Below are 10,016 nucleotides of genomic sequence, written 5' to 3'. Positions count from 1 at the left end.
AGACATCTGATATCTATCACTTTTTTAAACGCTCCTCCAAATATTCTACCCAAACAATACTAGTACGAAAGGGACCCCTTGCTAGCCCCCTGTATTTAATAAATAAATATGTAATCTGAGTTTTTAAATGATCTACTTAATTCACATTCGGGAATCCAGAAAATGATTCCCGGGGGGGGGGGGGCGACGGGGGATTACTTTGTTTTCCGGGGGGTATGAGGCCTTACTATGTGAAAAAATAATTTTGAATACTCCAGGGGGAGGGTCGGGCCCCGCGCATCCTGCATGTGTGTGGAAGACGTTTCCGGTATCACTGTCCTATACTAGCTGACCGATTTATTCATGTATCCTGAGAATGAACATACACTCAGGTGCCAAAAGTGTGTCAATATTTTTCTTTTCACTATTAAAATTGTAAGTTCATTGAAAACGAACAATTTTCAAAGAAACCAATGGACCGATTTTTTAAAGACTTGGATCGATAAATTCAGAATTTCTCTAGCTTTTTTTTTTGGTATCATTTTTACATATCTTTCCAACCTCCATTTCCTGCGATTTTTTTCGGCTTGCATATTGCAATAGATATATATTAGATCTCTTAAAAATATCTTTGTGCTGTGTTTATAATATCGAATTTTACAAATGTCAGTTGTCAAAAAACTGTTTCAATGTACCTCAAAAAATGCAAACTCAATCTACTTAGATCACTTTAAGTTTCTTCAAAATCTGATAAAAATAACAACAGAAAACCGTTTTAATATAAGTCTTATTTCAATGAAATATATAGGGAAAAAGAAAAAATTGACATACTTTTGGCACGCGAGTGTACATTCCATTCAATAGAGATAAATAATTCAAAAGTTGAATTGCATCAATGCAATGGTAAAATCCAAGTTATAAGATAAAAATATTAACAATCGCAGTTTTTAAAAAAAAATATATGTCATTAAACGTTTTTGTTTGAAACAAGTTTTATAACAGGACATTGAAAGAGTGTCTCCATTCGAAGAATTTCTTCATACTTTCGACCAATCGCAAGGGTCGTTTTATCTTTGTAAAAAAATTATTTTATTCCAAATATGGGCATGGCTCCGCCCATAATTACACCAGTAATACGTCATAATGATAATAACGTCATTCTTGGAAACCGCAACATTTTGTTCGCTAGTATTCCAGATTTGCTCTGACAATTTTTTGATAGATTGTTATTGAATCACCGTAAAATGCGAGAAACGGACACGAATTGCTCGAATGGAAAGCGGAAGAAAGGAAAGGTAGGTAGATTCTGGGTTATTGTTGCAGCAATCATTCATTTCTGGTTTTCGTGCAATATTGTGCTGCCATGTGTTGTTAACAGTGACTTTTCCCCAAAGCTCCATTGTTTACAGACTATGCTATTTGTCATTCCAGGAGTCGAAGAGCGCCAGTTCTTGGAATGGCGAGGAAGTTAAGCCAAAGACAAGGAAGTGGTCATCCCAGGGAAGAGAAAAATGGGTAAGAATTATATAGTTAACCGTATTCTGTTAGGACAAATAAGTCAACAAGCATGGCATGGGGTTGTTTCAAAAATTTTAACATGCAATATATGTAGAATTAAGAATGAGAGCGTCTTGCGATCAAATACATATATGCTCAAAAATATGCATTCACATTTCCTACTTTATCTGTGCATGTTGTGACTTTGTAATACATGAAGTCACAATTATACCTTTATTTCGAAAACTCATTGGCTCCTTCGTCCATTTCTTTACACTACAGGATGAATATGCGTATTGGAATTCTGAATTAAAGAAATCCAGAAAAAGAAAGCCTACAAAGTATAGAAAAGATAAGGTAATGCTTTTTATTTTAGTTTATAAAGAGCTTGGGTAATGTATGAAATACTCTTCATTCCATGTAAGTTCTATAAAACTATTTCTGAATCAACTTCGTTTTCAGGTGGAAGATCAGGCGTTGGCAGAAAGTACTACAGCTGAGGAGAAAAAGCCAATCAAGAAAAAGTAAGACACCTCTAAATCCCTCTCTATCTATTTGGCTTGCTAACATAATACATGTAGTAATTATAAGAACATTATAGTTGGCATTAGAATGGTCAGTTTATTTTCTCAAAATAAAAATTGTTCCATCCATACGACAATACAATGAATGACTATTCATTATCTATATATAAAACAAGGATTGTTAACTAGCAAAGTACATAGGCTGTGTGGACCTTATTTTATATATTCCTCCTTTATGACTTCAAACTAAATAAACATTTTTGATTCTACATGTATTTTATATATTACATACATGTAATTTCAGTTCTATATGATTAATTATATCATTTTTTGTTTGAAAAGGACCTATTTCAAAATATATCACAATATTTTCATTTTAAGACATTGCTAAAATGATTTTAAATTAAGGTCTGTATTCGTAATTATGTCAACATTGAATCAGTTCTTAATGCAGTTCAAGAAAAAAATTCTGTAATATGGCTCTGGCAATTGTTTTTTCACTTGCAATTACGTTGTCACATATTGAATTAATAATCTAGATACCATTTGGTTTTCACAATTTTCAGGTTAAATGAAATTCATACATGTATCTCAAACAAATTCCTACAGTGTTTGAAACCTCCTTTTTTTCCTTTTCTGAATTCAAATACTGAGGAGCAAAAATAAAATATATTCATATTGGCACACGACAGTGAGACAAAATAACATGATATGAGAGGGTATTTGTGTGGTATTTTTTACATGAAATATTCTTCTATTAAGTTACATAAATAAAATTGAAGCAGTAACACTGAAACACATCAAAAAAAAAAATTCAACCAGAGTTCTTTTAGCACCAGTACAAAAAACCCCCCAAAAAAACAAAAACAAAAAAAAACACACAAAAAAATCAATTGAGTCACAGAAAGTGCTAATACTTATGATTTATTTACTGATACTTTGGATATTAATTTTTGTTTCCTTTTTTCAAAACAATTTTTCAACTTCGTCATAAAAAAACTAGTTCAATCCCATTGATTGAAAAGAAATAACTTCTTGAATTACCAGTAAATTTATAACCAGTTTGAATTGTTTTAAAAAATAAATTTCCATTTAATATACATTATAGCTGAATCACTTTCATAAACTACTCATAGTTAAAATAATTAACTCAAAGTATTTTTTTCCTGCTACATGGAAACTAAAGAATTGTAAGCATGGTGTATCACATATGATATCAATGAACAGGTTTTTATAGCTAATTTGAGAAAAAAAAAAAGAGCTTAACAATTGATTTGTGTACAAAAAGATTTCCCATATCAAAGTACAACCCCCTTATCATGGCACAAAATATACATTGTTGGACTAAGTATACATACATGTATATGACCTAGATTTTATTTACATTAACCCATTCTACTTGTTGACTATCCCTGTCCCATTTCATACAATAAGTAAATCATTTTATTTTTTCCATAACCAGATATTTTCAATCCTAAGATTGATAATTCTATATCAAACTGCTGTGCATATTCTAAAGACTTTTTCAATACTCTCATGAACAAAGCTCAAGTAATAAAAAGAATTAATTGCACATATTTATCTTTTTATAACTACTTGACATTATTTTTTAGTCTACTTAAACCTGTAATGATTTGCACACCATGTTTCCCATTGCTATGGCTACATTTATCAAGATGTATACATACGTGCACTATTCAACAAATAGCAAGCACAAGAGTATCCAATACATTGTACACTTAATAGAAAAACCTTTCTTGATTATTTATATGACTGCAAACATGAGGGAATATTAGGAATGTTTCTATTCAATTACATGAATTTGTGGACAATGTATCATTTCGGAATATTTTTAATCATTGGTGAGCAAGTGAAAAAAAAATGCACATGTACATTTATGTGTAAATATCTGTGACTCTCTCACAGTCAAGATCTTTACACACATTGTTACTCTGATTACATTCCCTTTGTTCATAAAATTAAATAGGGAGGGCATAATTGAGGAAAAAGGCAGTGAACAATGTTTTGTAGAATGGGAATGAGCAAAGTTTGATGAAAATTGGTCCATATTCTATCACTATATGTTATCACAATAATTATATCTCAACTCCATAGAACAAGCTTTATTCACATTTTTTGAACAGTAAATTTAAAGAATAAACGATACTTTATTCAAATTCTTTTAAAGTTCATCCCATTATAAAACCTACCTAGTACATATGTAGTATGAAAATATCATTTGCAAAGCTTTTGAGCACAAATCTTTTGGAGCCTTTAACAATTCATATTTGTAAATTAATGATTTGTTACTTCTTAGAATTTAGAAAAATCTAAATTAGTCTATTTAAAAAATGAATTCACCCAATAGTATATTTTCATGTTAGGTACATGTATATACATGTGTACTAGTTGGTAAACTTCATATTCCTTAGAGAAAGTTTAGGATTGGTTAGAAAAAAAATCACATTAAAAATATACCAAAAGTATTGAATAGCATTAACGACAGAATACAAATTTGTGAAGAAAAAAAAAATGCACCATAACATTCAACTCCAAGGCTACGTAAGGTAGATTTCTGCAATATCAACGCCAACACAACAAGAGCATTAAGGGTCTCACTCTGTCACAGATACTAAAATATAAAAATGTCTTAAATATGACTAGCATGAGGGGAAATAATCTGTGATTCAACATACAAATGCACAAGTCACAACTGACACATCCAGAGAAGAGAGACATTGTCTTAGATTTCTGTCATGACTTCTGCTTCCCTCCTTTCTTTGATTTGTCTTTAGTTTTCCGTCGATGAATTTGTTTCTGGTGCTCCTTTTCCATATCTCTTTCATTGATGTTCAGTCTCAATGTCTACAAAGCAAACAAAACTCAATCAGAACTACTGGTACATTCACATGTATGGAATGGAAGAACTATAAAACTTCTACAATATGAGTTTGATATCAAATGAATAAAATCCCTCCATTTTATAGGCAACATAAGCCAAAATTCTAAAAAACAGATAACTTTAAATGCAAGATGAGTAAATAATTTTTAAGTTAGCTAACATGTAGACAATTACATCAAGCTATTTTTTTAACCTAAACTCAAAAATACACTAAGTCTTTTAATATGAAATCAAATGCAATAGTCAGAGATATTTCCTTCTTGATTTTCTTTTTTCTGAAGTTTTGACGATTGGATTATCAATAGACCCCTTCACGATAACTGAGGTACTGCTCCCTTGCAGGGCAAATTAATTCACTTTGCCAAAGTTTTAGTAGGTAGATAAGTATAAAATGACGTAAATAAAAAAATTGACGTTACATCTCATTTCATAAAAAATGTTATTTTTCCCTGCAAAAGAGCAATACTGCAGTTACCATGAAGAGGTCTATACATACATGTATCTATAAGTGTAAAAACAAAAGAAGACTAACTTTCAAATGTTTACAAAACCCACAAAGTGACCAATATATAAGCATCTTTGATGCATCTGTCTTGGTTATTATTTTGAAATCTAATTAAACTGTTGATCTTGCTTTAATATCAAGGCTGAGGCACTCTACATATAATCAGGAAATGTCATACTACCGGTACACTATACCAACATGCAGAGAAAATCTAGTCACCCACTGGTTTACCTAGAAACACAATTTCAATCATATCATCGAATCAGTGCCTAGGAATCTAGAAACATATAAAGCACTCACATCTTGTACTACCAGTTCTTCATCTAAATGCTGAATTGGAATGTGTCTTAGTTTTTCCAGAGTTTCGTACAGTGTTGGACAATCTTTAAAATTCCCTGCATCCCCAAACACAATTTTAAATAGCACCAAAGCAACACGAAATATCACCTTTATGCCTGAAAAAAAAAATTGTGCTGGTTAGAGGTATTTACACAAAATTTTGTGTTTTCTTAATATAAATTATACGTCTCAGGTCATCAAAATACATACCAGTAAGAAATTCTTTTTTTTTGTAATAACCAGTATCAACCTTGTCTTAATTCCATAACAATTTTTTTCAGTTGATAAATTATTCTTCACTACATTCTAAAAGCATTGCAAGAAACTCACTCTGACAAAATGAAATATCAAAAATTTATTTCATGTGTATTGAGTGATATATTAAGTAAATATTCAAGCATACTGATCAGATATTTGTGATAGAATAAATATTAATATCTAAAACATGGTCACTGGAAAGCTACATGTAACCCCTTCAGTTTCTAATTGTTCCCCATCAAAGTCTTGATAAATTGAAATCCATCAAAAGTATAAGTACATACACACATAAAATTATAATTCATACACATGGTACATTTCACTTTTGTAGATTTGGCAATTAATTAATACACATTTAGACAAGAGAACATCTGGTATCATTGAAAAGTTAAATTCAAATACCGTAAAAAGTTCTTTGTGGAGGAGGAGCATAAATACGATCACATACCTTCACAGAAAAACATATCCCAAACTCTTAACACAGTAGACCAAGGCAGTGTTCTGGTGAATAAACACATAAACCATTCTGTCATGTACAGTATAGGGGCTATCTGCTGCTTTTTCTACAAAGAAATAAAGTCAAGTTAATTTCCAAACATTTCAAAATGATAGTTTTGGATTTCAAAAATATTTCCGTTGACCACTCTGTCTTTCTTGATCGAGAAACAAAGCTTGCATTCCACACACAGCATTCATTAACAAAAGGTTTTTTGTTTTTTTGATTAATTTACATAACTCACTATATGTTTGTACACAGATGGTTGTGTCTTTTTGAGTAAGCCAAACAAAACATCCCCGTCTACTTGAATAGCTTCCTGTAATAATAAAAAAAAAAAAATACATATCACACAAAATATTGTATCATGGTCAATGACCAGCTGAATTATCTCTAGAGCTTTGCCCATAAAAATCATGTGTAGCTTTGAATAACAACCCACTCTTGTCCTTGATGTACAAGAACGAACTACTTCCTGATTCATTACGAGATATACTTATTATGTCCAATTATTGTAAATTACTTTTCCCTATAAATAATTATTAATTATTAAAATATCATAAATAACTTTTTAGGAAGTTTTGTACCTTGCACTTGAATTTATCATCAAAATTTTTAGGGTTGTACAATATGATTATCTCATGTGTAAATCTTTTCCAAGGGGATCAGAGAGATAAGTGTGTTTAAAAATGGGTGTCTGTGGTCTATTTTCAGTAAATTAACTGCAAGTATCTAAGAAATTTGAATTTTCCAAGGTGGGGGGGGGGGGGGGGGTTGGGGGTTGATCCACTTCCTTCGAACCAACCAACCCCCCCCCCCCCCCCCCCATTTTGATCCCTGCTTGCATCTTATTATTTTGAATATTTGAATAAATTATGTAAATTATGAAGAAAAAACTGAATTATTTTTCATAGTGTGTCATAACAATGAAATGAACGAAAAACCCTAACAACTTTCAAAATGCATGGTGAACTTTGAATCTATGTTTCATATGAAATAGACTGTAAAAAGAAAAGGTAGAGAAAAAGAGCACTCCATACCAAGCCAGGACTGTAGTATCCTTGGACATATTTTTCACATATGGACACAAAACACCAGAACGCTTGCTCCGCTGGCATATGCATCAATAGTACAGCAGCTATAGGGGCCATGGCTTGGCAGTAGCCATCTCTTGGATTGTGAATGGTGTAGGCCTTCAGAATTTTGTACAAGTCTTCTTGACTAAAAATATCATACAAAACAAATATTTGGTTAATAACATGTATATTTTAGTTCCATAAACATTAGAAGGTACATTGTATCACTTTATGTCTTGTCCAGGTGTATAAAACAAATAGGAAAAAATCAGTGGCTTTTGTATGCTATATCATGTTTTTTTTAAAAATTTATCAATGAAAGTTCGGTATTATCTAGTAGTGGTATACTTCGTTAATTTTGTTGATTGTTAAAATATTATTTTGGCTTTGGAGAATTTGATAATTTCCAATTTCATCCACCATTCAAGTTTTTGGAGATTTTGCATAAAAGCAAAAATAAGTCAAACTTCAAAAGCACCATACCAAAAAAAAACCTGCTTTACAGTAATGAAAAATTTTACAAAATGTCTCTAAATTTAAGAAAAATGGAATTGGCCAGAGATTTTTCGGAACAATGATGTAGTAAATATTAGAAATTTAAAGCAAATACATATTATTTTACATAAGTTTATACATGAAGGTTATAATAATATCAATTGAAAAACATTACAATAAATTATATATCATTTCTGTTCCATGAAATGAATACATGATATTTAATATTCTCTTATTACCCATAACTTCCTTTTGAGTTGAACATTTCATGCTGAGGAAATTGTCTGTGTAAATCTTTTGTAATATCATCTTCCCACTTTGGATTTCCTGGCTGCTGTAGATATTCCTTTAAAAATTGAAAAATAAATCACTAAACCGACCTTAAAAGATCCTATTTTTTAAAAGCTGATTGCAAATATTTTGTTATAATTTACCTGGTAAATAGAAAAATAACATTTTGATTTTGGTACCAGACACAAACAATAGAATACAAGTAATCCTTTAGAAAAGAAATGAATGTCATGTTTGTATAGATACTCAGGTTCTTTGAACTTAATTACATGACAATTTTTTACATTTACATGTAATTTAGAGTAAAAAAGCTCACAATGAAAACAAATGAGTACATACATCAAATCTTCCTTCATTGTGTTCCATGAGAAATTTACTCCCACACAAATACTGCCATGCACGTGACCTCAGTGATGGTGGGATACCTTTCCTGCATCTATCTCTTATCTATAATTCATAGATGATTTAGAAATATAATCATCAACATCAATGACTCATAGCATTTCTATCTGTTAGATCTGTTATTTGATACTTGTATCCAATGCAAAGTAGACTTTAAGTTAACATTCTTTAGTGAGACAAGATGTTTTCAGTTTTATTTACTAAATTCAATCAATTTCAAAGATATTCAATGAGATAATTTATGATAGGGGTTTTTTACTACACTATCAATATGTACATACAATGATAATCTTAAATAGTGGTACAGTCATAAAAAATTGAACATGTATTATTTTTACCTTTTTGAATCTTTTGCTCATCCATTTTTCCCAATCATCAAACATTTCTAGCCATTTCAGCTCTCGTTGTCTGAGTTTGTCAATTGCAATCCTGTGTTCACTGTGTAAAATAATGTACAATATAATAAAACATTTCTATCAGTAAATATGTGAAATGAAAAAAAAACACAATAATAAAAAATGATATCATAATCTTATGTACTAAGGAGAAAAGTTGACCAATGAAAAGTGAAAAGCAGGAAGATAATTTTCCGCATATACTTACTCATCTGGATTTGTGTACTGGGAACCACCCATAAATCCATATCTATCAATATGTGTTACAGCAGTTCCATTTTGCTTAGAGGCATTATAGCCTCCCACAGACTTGGGTGAAGAAGGACTGCCGTTGATGTTATTTTTTGCCCCATCCTCTTCATCTGAACTAGTGTCGACTTGATTATAACTGGGGTCTGCAACCGCCATTTCCAAAATTTGACACAATTACAGTCATGTCATCTCCACATTCTCTTATCTCTTCAAATGGAGATGATACAGTCAATTTTAACAAAAAAATGTCGAGGATTGGCAAAATCCACCCCTTTCTGCAGGACGGAACTTCAATCAAAGACGTTTATTATTACTGAACTAATTCCTTTTATGAGAAGTCAGGTTTCTATTCCAGAACACATTAAGACATACTAATGGTTAAAATCGCTACATACACATGTAAATACGTACATATGTAACATTGATTAAATTGTCTAAGACACCTGCAGGGAGTATCTTTACAGGAAGTTTACAAACATTTGCACGCATGCGCATTGTATGTATAAAAAAAAAAGTATTTTGTATTTTGGCATTAAATTATAAAAATAAATTTTATTCATCAATGTCAAAATGAAAAAATGAAAAAAATCATGTAAGAAAACAAG

General features: G+C 31.0%; 1 protein-coding gene across 1 annotated transcript; it reads right to left on the bottom strand.

Annotated features, from left to right (window-relative positions):
* Nucleotides 1-2,077: 2,077 nt before the first annotated feature.
* LOC128187783 (TBC1 domain family member 10A-like) lies at nt 2,078-9,884 on the bottom strand. Its single transcript, XM_052858363.1, has 9 exons — nt 9,368-9,884; nt 9,103-9,202; nt 8,702-8,809; nt 8,311-8,417; nt 7,541-7,721; nt 6,745-6,819; nt 6,453-6,567; nt 5,708-5,862; nt 2,078-4,865 (listed from the first exon to the last, which is right to left on the bottom strand). Exons 1-9 carry the CDS (start codon nt 9,565-9,567, stop codon nt 4,755-4,757), a joined length of 1,152 nt encoding a protein of 383 aa, XP_052714323.1. The 5' UTR covers nt 9,568-9,884; the 3' UTR covers nt 2,078-4,754.
* Nucleotides 9,885-10,016: the final 132 nt, after the last annotated feature.

This window comes from Crassostrea angulata, chromosome 6, assembly GCF_025612915.1.
Source record: "Crassostrea angulata isolate pt1a10 chromosome 6, ASM2561291v2, whole genome shotgun sequence".
NCBI lineage: Eukaryota > Metazoa > Mollusca > Bivalvia > Ostreida > Ostreidae > Magallana > Magallana angulata.
The sequence above is the reverse complement of the archived record's forward strand: the minus strand, read 5'-3'. Positions and strand labels throughout refer to the sequence as shown.